Source organism: Ovis canadensis, chromosome 19 (genome assembly GCF_042477335.2).
Source record: "Ovis canadensis isolate MfBH-ARS-UI-01 breed Bighorn chromosome 19, ARS-UI_OviCan_v2, whole genome shotgun sequence".
NCBI lineage: Eukaryota > Metazoa > Chordata > Mammalia > Artiodactyla > Bovidae > Ovis > Ovis canadensis.
The window spans coordinates 57,748,709-57,763,109 of record NC_091263.1 but is presented as its reverse complement, the minus strand read 5'-3'; the positions used below and the strand labels follow the sequence as shown (position 1 = coordinate 57,763,109).

The following is a 14,401-nucleotide window of genomic DNA, read 5'->3' as shown; positions in this document are numbered from 1 at the left end:
ATCCTATGTGCTGACCCCAAATAAGAGATTATTCAGTGGGTCCAGGCTGAAGGACGGAGCGCTCAGTCAGTCCACTCTAGCCATGCGTTTCACCAGGTCTCCTCTCAGCCCGTACAGAAGTGTGAGAGGGCCTCAGGCAGGGTGTCTCCTCGACTCTCAGACTCATTTCAGTCCTACGGCTGAATTCCCTGGCAGCTTAAGTGCAGATTCTGATGTAAGAGACTTAGGGGAGGGGCTGAGGTGCTGCGTTTCTTACCGGCTCCCAGTTTGGGTAGCCAGCCCGTAAGATGTTCTGAAGAAAAAAATTTTTTTCCTATGTTTCTCAAATTGTGTTTTTGCCTTTGAGCAAGGATGCCAGTACCAATTAAAAAGAAATCTACCAGTGGAAAATACTTAAGATACATTAGGTCTGGGCTGATTTTGGAAGTTCTGTATGTAAAATGGGGTTTGGTAAGAAGGTAGATATATTGCCAAGCTTTTTTGATTTGAATCCCCCAGGTCTGCAGTACTCAACTGATAATAAATTTGTGCAACGGCTCAAAGAACTGCAGGAGTCGGCCGCCGTAGAGAAGATTCCCTTGATCCCGACCACCCCGGAGGAGATGAGTGAGATGCTGCAGCTCTGCTCCTACGTGCGCTTCAAGGTGCCCCAGCAGGTACCGTGGCCTCCACAGCCGCGTGCCTGCCTCTGCCCTGCTCAGGTGGCCAGGGCCAGCTTCCCCGCCACGTTCCCTCCTTGTCCTCAGCTTTCATTCATTCAGCAAGTGCCATGCCTGTTATGTATCCAGCACTGTGCTTGGGCACCCTGGGGAAGAAATGAGACAGAAGGCCAGGGGGAGAAGCAGTCAGTTAATAAGACAGATAATTTCGCATTGTAGTAAGTTTTCTAGAGGAAATGAAGATAGTGCTGTGCTTGAAAACAGAGAGGCAGGAGAAACTTTGATAAGGCTCTGTAAGAAAACAGCCTGAGCAGGGATGCATAAAACAGTTCAAGTTCAAGATGCTAGAAGGAGAGGCCAGGGTGACTGGAGCCCAGAGTGTGAGGGAAAGAATGGGTTGAGGTGAGGTAGGAATAGGACGCAAGGGCTGAGTCAAAGATTCTCATTTAAAAAGAAAAAAGTTTCAGGGCCCTTTTAACACCCTTAAGAATTATTGAGAACCCCAAAGAGCTTATTTTTATGAAAGCTGTAGCTATTGATGTGTACCATATTAGAAATTAAACCCCAGGAGAACTTAAAATACAAGAATACACAAGTACTCATTTCATTAGCTATCAGAATGGTGACATTATCCATCATTCTATAGACTCTGAAAATCAGCATGCTTTTGAGAGAATCATAGTGGAAAAAGGCAAGCAACATTTAGTGTGATTATGAAAATAGTTTGATGTCTTATAATCCCAAGAACCGCTTTGAGAACCACTAGGCTGGATCATGTAGAACTTTTTAGAGATAATGGGAAGGAGACTGGAGTTCTTCTAAATTCAGTAGGAGAAGCACTCAAGAGTTGTAGGGGAACACAGACAGAAACGGAGAAGCCCGTTAGTGTGCTGTATTACTCCAGGATGAGGGTGTAGACGGGATAGTAGTAGTGGAGAATGAGATCCGAGAAGCTTTGGAAAGAAGGAGGTAGGACTTACTGGCCAGTGGGAAGTGGAGGGTGAGAGAATGTGAGTCACAGGTGACTTCTGATACTTTAGTTGGATAAAGGTAGTGTTTTCTTCCTCTTTTAAAATTTTTTTTTATTTTCCGGCCACGCCGCATGGCAGGCAGGATGCTCGTTCCCCAACTAGGGATCGAACTTGTGCTCCGTGCAGTGGAGACATGGAGTCTTAACCACTGGACTTCTAGGGAAGTCCCAAGGAAGTGTTTTCTGAGTAGGGGAAGGGGAAGGAGGGTGGGTTTGGGCATCAGCTAAGAGCTCCATTTTAGATGTGTTAAGTTCAAGTTCCCTGAGACACCATCACGTGCAGGTGTCATGTAGACAGTTAGAAATACGAGCGGAGCTGAGGGAAGTCTGGCCTGGGCTATGTAATTAGAGACATCAGCCAAGGATGGTATTAAAAGTCATGGGTCTAAATGAGGTTGTGCGGGAGATAGTGTGGGGAACCGAGAGTCCATGAGTGAGACCTCCCAGCAGCACATTCTCTCACTCTGTCTCAGGAGCTGGACGCTGCCTGGGGGTGGGCTAGGTCCTCCTGGGAGTTGAGAGAATGGGTTCTGTGCAGAGGTCCTGAACATGACTCATTAATGGATGTGGCCTGTCTCTGAGGAAGCGTCACAGAATCAGATTTTGTGGCATGTTCTGTCCGTGAAGTTTTCTTTTCAGTCATGACTTTACATTGCTCCTCTCTCAGCACTGATCTCTTTCCAGAATAGAGTAACCAAGTAGGATTTTAGAAAATTCCATGTTTTGAGTTGTCAGAGAAGTGCAGACACTGGGAGAAAAGAAATGCAGATCCCAAAGTCTTTCCCTGGTAGGCAGGGAGGAGCCCCTAGGCACTCAGTCCATTGTGTCATGTTGTGTAATGATTGTGCTGGCTGGCTTGTGTCTTCCGTTCCTGCCTCTGTAAGAGCAAGGACTGTGTCTTTGGTTGTTCTCTTCCCAGCCTATGGCAAAGTGCTTGCATGAGAGAGGTCTTAGGTATAGAGTGGATGGATCAGTGGACGGGAGGAAGCCTGAACAGCGCAGGAATGGAGAATGGATGTGTGGGTAGATGCAGGCTAGAAGGGTGCATGAATGGATGCATGTGCCTACATCACTGATTTAGGGGTGCAGAGAGATGGATGGCTGAACGCATGGATGGATGGGAGGGTGTCTGGAAGTGGCAGAGACAGAGGGTGATGGATTGGTGGATGCAGGACAGATGGATACATGGGTAGATGTATGCATATGTGATTCAGAGGTGCCGTGTGGGTGGGTGATGGATAGGTAGATGTCTGCATGAAGCAGGGATGGAGGATGGATGGGTAGCTGCAGGCTAAGTGGACACATGGGTGGCCATGTGCATGTCTGAGTCAGATGCAGGATGGATGGATAGGCAGGGGTGCAGAGCAGAGGTGGGGGTGGATGGATGGATGCAAGATGGAGAGATGCATGGGCACAGGGTAGATAGTAGAACAAAGGAAATATCTGATGCTGAGCACAGTGTGCTGGACAGTTTGCCATTGGTCTCACCTCTGGGCTTCCACTTCCGGAAGAGTCAGATGCTCCAGCGGGTGGGTTTCGTCCAGAGCAGTTATGACTGGGTCTTCCCACTTCAGTCAGTGCGCAGGACTCCTGAGAGGGTATTGAAGGGGTTCAGTCCATTCCTAGGGAAATGAGAGGAGTGACGGCTGCTAAGAACTGCTAAGGCTGCTCAAGAACCCTGAGGTTGGGGAGAGGCGGGCCCCAGCACCTCTCCGGGTTGGTCTCCCAGGTCCAGGAGCCCTGGCCTGTCGGCGTGTGCCGCAGCCCACAGCCCGCGTGTCACACAGTGAGCTCTGGACATCAAAAGCCTTCCCAGAACTTCCCCAGTGGTTGATTTCTTCACTGCTTAAGAGGCCCATCATCCCCAGCAGTTAATTTTTTTAAATAGACCTTGTTTTATATTGGGAATTACTGAGTAATTACTTGATATTATTTTCATTCTGATTATGTCTCAGGATAAGCAGAGAATTCCTCATAGGTGCAGCAGCTTACATGCCACCGGGGTCCTTTGGCTTCACAGTTATTCCCAGAGTTCCTTCCTTATGAGAGAAAAAAAGCCTCTTATGAACCTAAGGCCCCATTACATTTGCATGGCCATCAAGGGAATTTGGAGACCAGGCCTTACAAACCTTGACAACGCCCGAAACTGCTGGTCTTTGATTTCCCCTCTTTGTCCCAGACCCTTCTGAGGCCTGAGCATACGAATCCTCCCTCGCCTTCTGACTTTGGGTTATTTATCCCTAGATCCTCCAGGGCCTTGTTGACGTCCGCATCCCTCACAACACCTTCTACCGAAAGCGTAAGTAGCCCTGTGTTGACCTCTGAGCCTGTGACACATCTTATCGGTGGCTGGCTCATCTTCCTTACATTTCTGAGACTTTGAGAGTTTTCTGGGACCCCTCAAGAAAGGCGCAGTGCCTTAGACTCAAAGACTATATACCCTGTATATATCCTATATATCCATATACACTGTATATTTCCTAAACTTGGTGTTGTCCACAGCACAGCCCACACTCACTTTATTTTCCTTCCCTCCAAAGTGTTTTTGGAAATCGTCAGTGAGAAGTCGAGATACTCCCTCCATCGGAACATGGACAAGATTAAGGTCCCTACGCAGATAATCTGGGGGAAACAAGACCAGGTATGTGGCGTGTCCCGGGGCTGCCTGTGCTGGTTACACCAGCCTCCAAGGACAAACTCGTGGTCCTTGATGAAGGGAGCCTGGCTGCGCTCTGATACCAGGGAGAGGTGGCGCACACCTGGTGCCAAGTGCCGGCATTTACAGGGAGTTGAGGGCAGTGACACTGACCTCTTAAAATGTGTGACAATTTGAAAGCGTGTTTGTAAATTATCTTTCCCAAAGCCATATAGTCACATGGTACAGAAACCTTGAAAGAGTACAGAAGGGTGGATAAGAGTACTCTCAGTCTCTTTGACATCCTAGATCCCAGTTCCCATTTCTTCAAGGCAGCACTTACCGTTCGTGTGTGTTTCTTTTAAATTTTCTAAGGCAACGGTTTTTGCACACGCTTTTTCTAAAAGGGCCAGATAGTAAATATTTGCAGCTCTACGGGTGATAAGTTCCTGTTATATGTATTCAGCTCTTCTGTTGTGATGGTGACATACAGAGCAAATGGCAGGCAGAGCTCCAGGGAGCCTGCAGTCACAAAGCAGGCAGGGGCTGTTGTTTGCCGGTTTCTATTCTAAGCATCTGTCAGCGTGCATAAGGAAGTGTTATGTATAAGATTTTCAAACATGCAGTATATACAGTTTCGCACATTAATTGCTTCATACATATGAGAAATAGGTACCTTGGAAATCATTTAATATCAGCTTGAAGAGATCCACACATTCTAGTGCTTTAAATATTTTATTTTAAAATAATCTCACATTTACAGGGTAATTGTAAAAGTAGTACAGAGTACTCCTGTATCTACTTTACCTAGTTTCATCAGTTTTAACTGCTTGTTCAAAAATTCACGTGCTATAAGGTTTACCTTGTCGCACAGCCCACTGCGGCCCAGGTGTAGAACGCTTCTGTCATCCTGTAAGTTCTCTCTGGCCCATTTGCAGTTCGTCTCCATTCCTGCCCCAGCACTGTTCAACCACTGACTTGCTCTCTGTTTCTGAAGTCTTGTCTACAATTCAGCTATCTGAAATTTTCATAACATGCTATTTTACAGTGGTAGTCTCTTGCATCTGGCTTCTACCACTCAAGCGTGATGTTTCTGAGGGTCATCCGTATCGTCGCCTATGCCAACGAACTGTTCCTTTCTGTTGCTGAGCGTCATTCCATGATGTGTACGTGCCACGTCTTACTTATTACCAACTTGTTAACATCCACCTCCTCGTCTAGACAGATGTAGAAATATGTGCTTAGGGGCCCTTTGGAGTAAGCTGCTTACGTCATGTCCCTTTACCCCCAGTGCTTCAAGGGGTATTTACTGCAACCCAGAATATTATCTCACATGATCGCAGGACATTGTCACACTTGGGACATGTAACATTGATGACATAGCTTTTAACTAATGTACAGTCCCTATTTCAAATGGATTCCTTGTTTCAGGGACGTCCTACGTAGACTGCTCCTCCTCCTGCCCCTGTAACCAGGATCACATACTGCGTATCGTGTCTTTTCAGTTTCCTTTTATATAAAATGATGCCCTCTTTTGGCCTTTATCTTTCATAACACTGAGATATTTGAAGACTGTGGGCCAGTTTTTTTTTGGGGTGGGGGCCAGTTATTTTACAAAATGTTTCTCAGTTTGAGTTGGTTGGCTGTTTCCTCATGATTAAATTTGGGATACATATCCCTGGCCAGAATATCTCATGGGTAGTAAGACTTCACATCCTCAGAAGCAGAATGACTTTCCTTCAGTGGTGGAAATTTTTTAAACTATTATTTATTTTGGGGGCTGCACCATATGGCATGTGGGATCTTAGTTCCTCAACCAGGGATTGAAACTGTGCCCTAGGCAGTGGAAGCTTCTTAACCTCTGGCCTGCCTGGGACATCCCAATGATGGGAATTTTAATTGATTGTGACATCTGATTTCTTATTTCTCCACTTGCAACTAATAAGGAGTCTATGGGGAGGCACTTTGAGACTATGTGTGTATCCTGGTCCTCATCAAACGTTCCCCTCTAGATTTGCCATTCATGAATGGTTGTTGTCCAAAACAAAATTTTATGTTCTTTTTGGGAGCTGCATAGTACTCCATCATCTGCTGCATTAGTGCCCTATTGATGGTCACTTAGGTCATTTTCAGTTTTTTGTCACTAAACCACACCTTGATGTGCATCGTTGTACATGTGTGTTTGCAGTGTGAGAGCATATCTGAAGGGTGAGTTCTTAGATGTGGAATAGCTTGATCAAAGGCTTTGTGCATTTTCAAATTTTGACAGGCTTTTTGACAGGCTTTGTCAGATGGCTCGGTTAGTTTGCTAGGCCTGCTGTAACAAAGTACCACAAATTGGGAGGCTTAAACAACAGAATTACGTTAGCTTCCAGTTCTGGCATATAGATACACTGGGGGCTTTCCTGGTGGCTCAGATGGTATAGAATCTGCCTGCAGTGCAGGAGAGCTGGGTTCAACCCCTGGGTCAGGTAGATCCCCTGGAGAAGGAAATGGCAACCCACTCCAGTATTCTTGCCTGGAGAACTCCAGGGACAGAGGAGCCTGGTGAGCTACAGTCCGTGGGGTCGCAAAGAGTTGGACATGACTGAGCCACTAACACTGTAACACCAGTTCTGGAGACTATGAATCGAAGACCCAGGCCACAGCAGACTGGTTCCTTGTGGGAGCTGGGAAGCAGAGCCTGTTCCCTGCCTTTCCCTGAGCTCCTGGGAGTTTGCTGGTGCGCTCTGGGGTTCCGTGCCTCACCCTGACCTCTGCCTTCACCTTCACATGATGTCGTCCCGGTGCCTGTGCACCTCTGGGTTTAAACCTCTCATTTTTGCAAGACGCCAGTTATGATAGATTAGGGGTCCACGTACTAGATTAGGAGTTCACCCTGCTCCAGTATGACGTCATCCTAACTAATTATGGCCACGATGACCCTGTTTCCCACTAAAGTCACATTTTGTTAGAACTTGAACATATGAATTTGGGGAGGGGGCACAATCCATCCATAATAAACCTGCCAATGAAATACTGACTTACACTTCAGAAACTCCCTTTTTGTTTGCAGCTGTTCTTTAGAAATCATATCTTACTGAATGTTCTTGAAAACTTTAAAACAAGAGGTGGTGGTGGGAGATGGAGCCTTTATAAGGCCTGCAGGCAGACAGAATTACAGTGTCTGTCAAAGGGTATCTGGTCGTCTCACGCTGTTGACCATTGTGAGAAGGGAAATGGGAGCAGAGCTATCCCTGTTGAGAGAGCGCCCCTGTGGACACTGAGGTGAAAGCCACCATTGTGAGCCCTGGGCAGACTGCACATGCCCACCGTGTGTGTGATGTGAACACAGGCAGGAAGTCAGGCTGCACCTCAACTACCCACGACTGTGGGAGACCCAGGAGAGGAGACTGGGGAGAGGCCAGGTCTGTGCCCCTGGTGCAGGGGGCAGGGAGGGCGGAGGCGCCGGTGTGCAGCCATCTCAACATCAGCCAGGCACCCGAGAATGCCCAGCACGGGAACCAGGGCATCAGGAGGAGGGAGGACTCATGTGCCCCCTTCACAGCAGCCAAGGCACTGAAAGCAGCTTTGTGGACGCCTGAGCGGAGACGCGGGACCCAGGCAGGGCCAGCAGGCGGTCATTCAGTCAGAAACCAGAGCTGGGACAATGACGGCCTTTCTTCATCTCAAATCCCCAAGGTGACGTGGGCTCTCAGGGACCAGCAGGGAGAGGCGAGATCGCGTCACGCTCCCCGTCAGCTGTTCCCTCTTGTGTTTTCTCAGCCCAGGGTGCCCTGTGCTCTGCTCACCCTACTTCCTGGTGGGCAGCAAATCTTGGTATTACCAGTCTGGGTTGAGGAGAATAAAGCTCAAAAGCAGACAGTGCTCGAATTTGTTGGGATTTTGCTTTCGGCGTTAAGGCCGGAGTGGAGGGGCCGCCTTGTCTGGTTTGGGGGGGTGAGGTGAAGGCGAAAGCGGTGAAGCGAAGGGGGTGAATATAAATCTGACCCTGAAGGAGGAGAAAGTCAGTTGACTGAGTTGGGGTAATAGCAAGGTGTAACCCAGGTGAAAATGAAAGGGAGTTTGAAAACCTGGGAAAGTGGTAGGCTTCACGTGGGAAAAACATTGGCTGTTATTCACACACTTCAGGGTCTGAGGTCACATAGCTCGGGGATCCCCTAAGGGCCTTCAGGACCTAGTCCTCTGGTTCGTGATAATTCGTGTCTGCCTCTTGCATCTGTCTTGTGTGGCCTCCCCACAGCTTGGCCTCCCCTGGACCAGCTGCAGGGTGCACTCTCCTGGCCCAGCCCGATCATGTGTCTGTCCTTAACACAGCCCCAAGGCTCCCCACTGCCCTCAGACTGAGACTTGACTCCCAGCACGGCCAGATGTACAGATCCACCCTCCCCGCTCACACGGCTGTCCCTTGCACGCGCCATCCTCCCACCCTTGTGCTGTCCCTCTTCCACGATCCCCCTCCCCTGTGGCTCCTCAGCTCCCAGGATCCTCCCCCATCAGAGTCTTCGCCACCTCGCGCTGCACTTGTCTGCGTTCCAGTCTGGCTTCCCCACCATACCAGGGCATCCTCAGGGCAGGGCCTGTGTTTCCAGTGCAGTAACACTGCAGCAGCATACCTCCTGCCACCGGGCTGCAGAGTAAAACATGAGGCACGTGGTTGCTTCCATCAGAGAGCCACAAGCCCCAACACCAAAGTGACTTGGTTCTAAAAATCACCCCTGCCAGGCCTGGACAGGAGTTCTGTCCCCGGAGTGCATTTGGGCGCCTGAACCCTTTCCATCTAGTTTCCTCTCTCGTCCCGCAGGTGCTCGATGTGTCGGGGGCGGACATGTTGGCCAAGTCAATCACCAACTCCCAGGTGGAGCTCCTGGAAAACTGTGGGCACTCGGTGGTGATGGAGAGGCCCAGGAAGACAGCCAAGCTCCTTGTCGACTTCTTAGCTTCTGTACACAACACAGACAACAGCAAGAAGCTGGACTGAGGCCCCAGCTGCAGCCTGAGCTCCACACCCAGCCTCCACTCCTGTCTCTAGAACCTGATGCAGCCACCACTTCTCAGGGACCCTGCCCCAAATGCGGAGGGAGCACCCCTGTCCCTGAGGAAGCCAACCCCGCTCCAGCCCTGGTCTCTATAGATCCACAGAGCCTCAGGGGCCATGAAGAAATCTCCAAGATGTTTTTTTCACAAAATGCAAATTCACATGGAACAACAAAAGAAAACCCATCCATGAAATCTACCCAGAAGTCTTCACATTCCTGTTGCAGAATGCCCACATTGGACCACTGAGGACATTTCCTTTAAGATGTTCCTCACAGACTGAGATTCGAGGTGTTTCTGTTGCTTCAGACATTCTCCCGTGCATAGTCAGTAGCTATTTTAGGAGCATTAGCCGCCCTTCACCAAGCCCCTTGTTTATGTCTGATTTAAGTTTCATGTGCCATATGTGACTGCCGCCCGTCAACTGCAGGACTGTGGAGGAACATGGCAGGCTGGAGGAAATATACACGCAGAAGACACGGTCCGCCTCAGCCAGCTTGCAGAGCAGCAGAGAACACAGGTGGCTGATTTGACTGGCACCCTGTGTCAGCTGATGTCCCCCGTGATCCTGGGGGGACAAAGAACCCTGGCAGGGTGGGTTTCCTGGGAATAATTTATTATTAAAAAAAAAAACAAGACTAATAAAGCAATAATATTCTAGACATCTATCTAAATAATCAGACTCGGGTTCTACTCCAAAGCACCTCTTTTCTATCTTGCTGTGCTACTGAAAAACCTTTGGATGTTTGTTAATGAATTCTGTGAATTCTGTGAACAGTAATGTAATTGAAAATAAATCTAAACTGCTGTAAAAGTGACCACAATGACATGAAATAAATGTAATAAGTCTAGATCAGCAACATGCAAGTGGCTTCTGTTTCTAAGCTCTTAATGAAGGGTAGTGTTGGTAGATTTTCTGTCAACTTTAAAATGTGTTTCTTGTTTGCTTTCTTAAAATTATTTATGTATTTATTTTTGAAGTGTTTTTACTTTTTGTTTAGCTGCTTCAGGTCTTAGTTTCACGCAGAGTCTTTCTGGTTGTGGCCTGTGAACTCCTAGTTGCAGCATGTGGGGCTAGTTCCCTGACCACGGGGCATAGAACACCGGCCCCTGCATTGGAATCCGGGAGGCTTAGCCACTGGACCACCAGGGGAATCCCCAAAATGTGTTTTTTAAAGTAAAGCTGTTCTACAGGCATTGGAAGACCTTACTTGCATGAGTTACTGGTTTCATTTCCAGAAATCATGTTTGCGGTTTTTTTATTTTAATATTTATGTATTTGGCTATGCCACGTCTTAGTTGTGACATGTTGAATCTTTAGTTGTGGTGTGCAAACTCTTGGTTGCGGCTTGCAAACTCTTAGCTGTGGCCTGCAAACTCTTAGTTGAGGCTTACAGACTCTTAGCTGTGGCCTATGGCATCTAGTTCCGTGACCAGGGAGCATGGAGTCTTAGCCACTGGACCACCAGGGAAGTCCCATGTTTGCAGTTTTTATTCAGTTGAAATTATACATCCAAAACAAAAGGTAAGGGTCATCAAACTGTTCTTTTGACTCTTCTGTGGCATTTGGAAACCTAAACTCCTCAGAATATTCATTCTTTCAAATCTTTTTACAGAGTCTGAAACCCAGTAGTTCTGGAAATAGAGTGAGAGCTTTCTGTGGTGAACATTGTGCTTTAAATTGACATTCAGGGCTTGATCTGATTATTTTAATATATCAAGGAAGAGCAGAATATAGATCTTAAAAATAAGAGATGCGAAAATGTGACATCAGACTTGCAGGATGCAGCTAAAGCAGCGCGTAAATCAAACCTAGGGGGGAGAAAACAGAAGGAAAAGGACAATGAGAGCAGAAATCAATGAAGCAGAAAAAAAGGTATACATTTGTCATGTTGCTTGTTCTGGTCTCTCATATTCACCAAGAACTCTGAGCTTAGTGAGGTTCCCAGAGGAGTCAGTCACGACAATCACGACAGATGTGACTGGGGACAGAGGAGGAAGCCCCAGACCTGGGATAAGGATGCCAGATTATTAGCCCTGGGTGAGAACAGATGGTTTCCTCCTGAGATAAGGATCCCAGATTATTAGCCCTATTAGGTGCAGGAATAGTTACCTCCTGGGGTGAACTGAGCTTCATGTCCAGAAGCCCCTGCACGGCACCCTCAGTGGAGCCAGCCAGGAAGGGGCATGTGCGGGGCATCCCCCTGGAAGGAGAGTGGGCAAGGTCTTCAGGACACAGCTCCTGCCTCCTCTGTCACTGGAAAGCACCAGTGGGCCCCACGCCCCCTGCAGCAGAAGCGTGGAGTCCTGACTACTGGACTGCCAGGGAGGTCCCTGGAGAGTTCTTCTGTTTGCTTATTTACTGATGTCTTTTGGCTGTGCTGGGTCTTCGTTGCTGTGAGCGGGCTTTCTCTAGCTGCGTGAGTGGGGGCTACTCTAGTTGCGGTGCGTGGGCTTCTTGCGGAAGCTGCTCTTGTTGCACATTTGCACAGGCTCTAAAGCACAGGCTCAGGAGTTGTGGCACATCAGTATTGGTGCCCCACAGCATGAGGAATCTTCCTGGACCAGGGACTGAACCCATGTCCCCTGCAGCGGCAGGCAGATTCTTAACCACTTGATCACCAGGGAAGTCCCATGAGAGCTGTTTTTGATAGACCTGCAAAATGGATTTTTGAGCTTCTCTCTTGACCCTGTAATTGTGGTCATATGGTGCTAGGAAAACTCAAAAGCAGAAAAGCATGTCTCTCTCTTGAGCCCCACTTCCTGCCTTTGTGATTAGGAAGAGCCTGCAGGTTCCTGTGGAGTGTCTATTGATGGGTCCTTTGGAGCATCTTTAATGACAGTCTTGGAAAGAAGAAAGGGGTCATTTATCACAGCCCTGCCTGAAAGACTTCTGGAAGCTTCTGAAACAACAGTGGAAAACCCCAGGAATCACACATGGGCTCTTGCCTGACTGCCTGGAGCCAGGTTGTTAGGACTGCTGAGGATGGACCCTCCAGGCAGACGTTGAAGAAGCTGCTGCTGCTGCTGCTAAGTCGCTTCAGTCGTGTCCGACTCTGTGCGACCCCATAGGTGGCAGCCCACCAGGCTCCCCCATCCCTGGGATTCTCCAGGCAAGAACACTGGAGTGGGTTGCCATTTCCTTCTCTAATGCATGAAAGTGAAAAGTGAAAGTGAAGTCGCTCAGTCGTGCCCGACTCCATGGACTGCAGCCTACCAGGCTCCTCCATCCATGGGATTTTCCAGGCAAGAGTACTGGAGTGGGTTGCCATTGCCTTCTCCGTGAAGAGGCTGAGGGTCCAGCAATGTATAGAGCTCAATCCACCATTAGTCTGGGCTCCTTGTTCTGGACAGAAGTGACACCAGGAGTGACTGGTGCAAGACACTGGATGGGCTGCCTGCCAGAGTAAGTCTTATCTTCTATTTGAGCCCCTGAGTTCCTCCTCCTTCCCAGGGAAGCTTACTTGTTGCTTTGTCCAAAATTACTGGGAGATTGCAATGTGTACCAGGCTAGGCTGAATCTTGTAAATTACACGACTGAATCAGGTGAGCGTGCCAGGTGCTACTCTGTGTTTTCCATGCATCACCTTGTCAGACTCTCCCGTAGCCCTATAAGAGACGAGGGGACACTGCCTATTTTACAGCCAAGGAGACCAAGGCTTGGAAGGGTAAAGTGCCTTGCCCAAGGTCACACAGATAACAAGTAAAGGGAAGCCTCTTGGTTTGTGACTGAAGGTGACTTGCAAAAGCGGTGCTTTCACCAGTTCAGACAGCAGCGCTATTGCTTAATTTCCAGGAGACCCTGGAGCCCTGTTGGCTCACCTGGACCAGGCCATTGTGTGGCTTCTTCAGCCGCAGATCACTGAGGCCACACCTTGGGCCCCTGCTGAGGAAGGTGACCTGCCTGTTTATTCAGATAAGTTTGGGATCTGCCATTGCTGAGCCGCCTGTGAGGCTGGAAACAAGCTCACCTGGATTCCAGGATCATGTTGCTAAAGGGCACATCAAGGTGCCTGCCCTCCTCATTCTAGCCTCTTAATAACTGGAACTTGTGTTCTTCAGTCTCTGCAGGGCTCATTTACCTTGCTGGTACCCTCATCCCTCCTCTACACTCTGGAGATAATCGGGGTTGTTTGTCCAAGCAGATTTCTGGGATAGGGGAGGGATGTTTCTGGTTGCCGCAGAGGTCAGGCCACTGCTCTTGACTGGTGATCATCTGAGGAGCCCAAGGACTAGACCCCACACTGGTTGTAACTGGAAGGCTGGTCACTGGGGTTCCTGAAACATCACCTGTCCCTTCACCACCACACAATCAGAAAATCACGCACCCTCTAGCCTCCACCCCAAATGTTGCCTTTAAAAACTTCCCTTGGAGCCGTGGGAGACTTTGGGTCTTCTGAGCATGAGCACCCTCCTCCTTGCTTGGCCTTTCCGTAAACCCTTCTCTGTTCCACACTCTGACCTTTCAGTGTGTGTGGCTTCACTGTGCATCAGGCACACCAACTAGGGTTGATGACAGTACTGAAGCAAGTCTTGTATTAAAAGCAGTAGTTTATTGGGTCTATTTCAGAAATGTTTGCTAAAATCCTCTTTGGCCAGGTTTGGGACCATTTTTAAAGGGTCTCTTGGACTCTGTTTCCCAAGCTTTTCTGTCTCTCTCTCTTCCCCACCCCTTGTCCCATCTCTTTTTCATTGTTTATCTCATATCTGTCTGCTCCATCACTCACACAGACACTCTCTTAACAGCTGGAAACCTGACTCTTCGGATTCTTCGTCTTTCCAATCTTCCAAGGTCACTCCTTGAACCATACAGACTAGGACTTTCCCATCAGCCACTTCTCCCTCCCCTACTCTCATCCCTCCCAAGGTGGATGATGTTCCTACAGCCTCTCCATTCCCTGAAAGGAGGTTAAAAAAGAGCAGTGGGGGTGGTCACAGATGGGGCAGTGGGAAAGTCCTCAAATTACCTGCCGTGGTCTGGGCCAGAGGGCAGCCCTGCTGGGGCTGCTGTCCTGCTGTCTCCAGCTTCCCTGGGACCCA

At 48.7% G+C, this 14,401-nt stretch overlaps 1 protein-coding gene across 7 annotated transcripts in view; it reads left to right on the top strand.

Annotated features, from left to right (window-relative positions):
• ABHD6 (abhydrolase domain containing 6, acylglycerol lipase) overlaps positions 1-10,217 on the top strand; it is a 101,947-nt gene extending 91,730 nt beyond the window's left edge. For all 7 annotated transcript variants that reach the window (XM_069560558.1, XM_069560557.1, XM_069560552.1 and 4 more), the window contains 4 exons: positions 499-656; positions 3,934-3,988; positions 4,230-4,330; positions 9,129-10,217. In XM_069560558.1, coding sequence (XP_069416659.1) covers positions 499-656; positions 3,934-3,988; positions 4,230-4,330; positions 9,129-9,305 — 491 coding nt within the window. In that variant the 3' untranslated portion in view covers positions 9,306-10,217. The remainder of the gene's footprint in view (positions 1-498; positions 657-3,933; positions 3,989-4,229; positions 4,331-9,128) is intronic.
• The last annotated feature ends 4,184 nt before the right edge of the window (positions 10,218-14,401 follow it).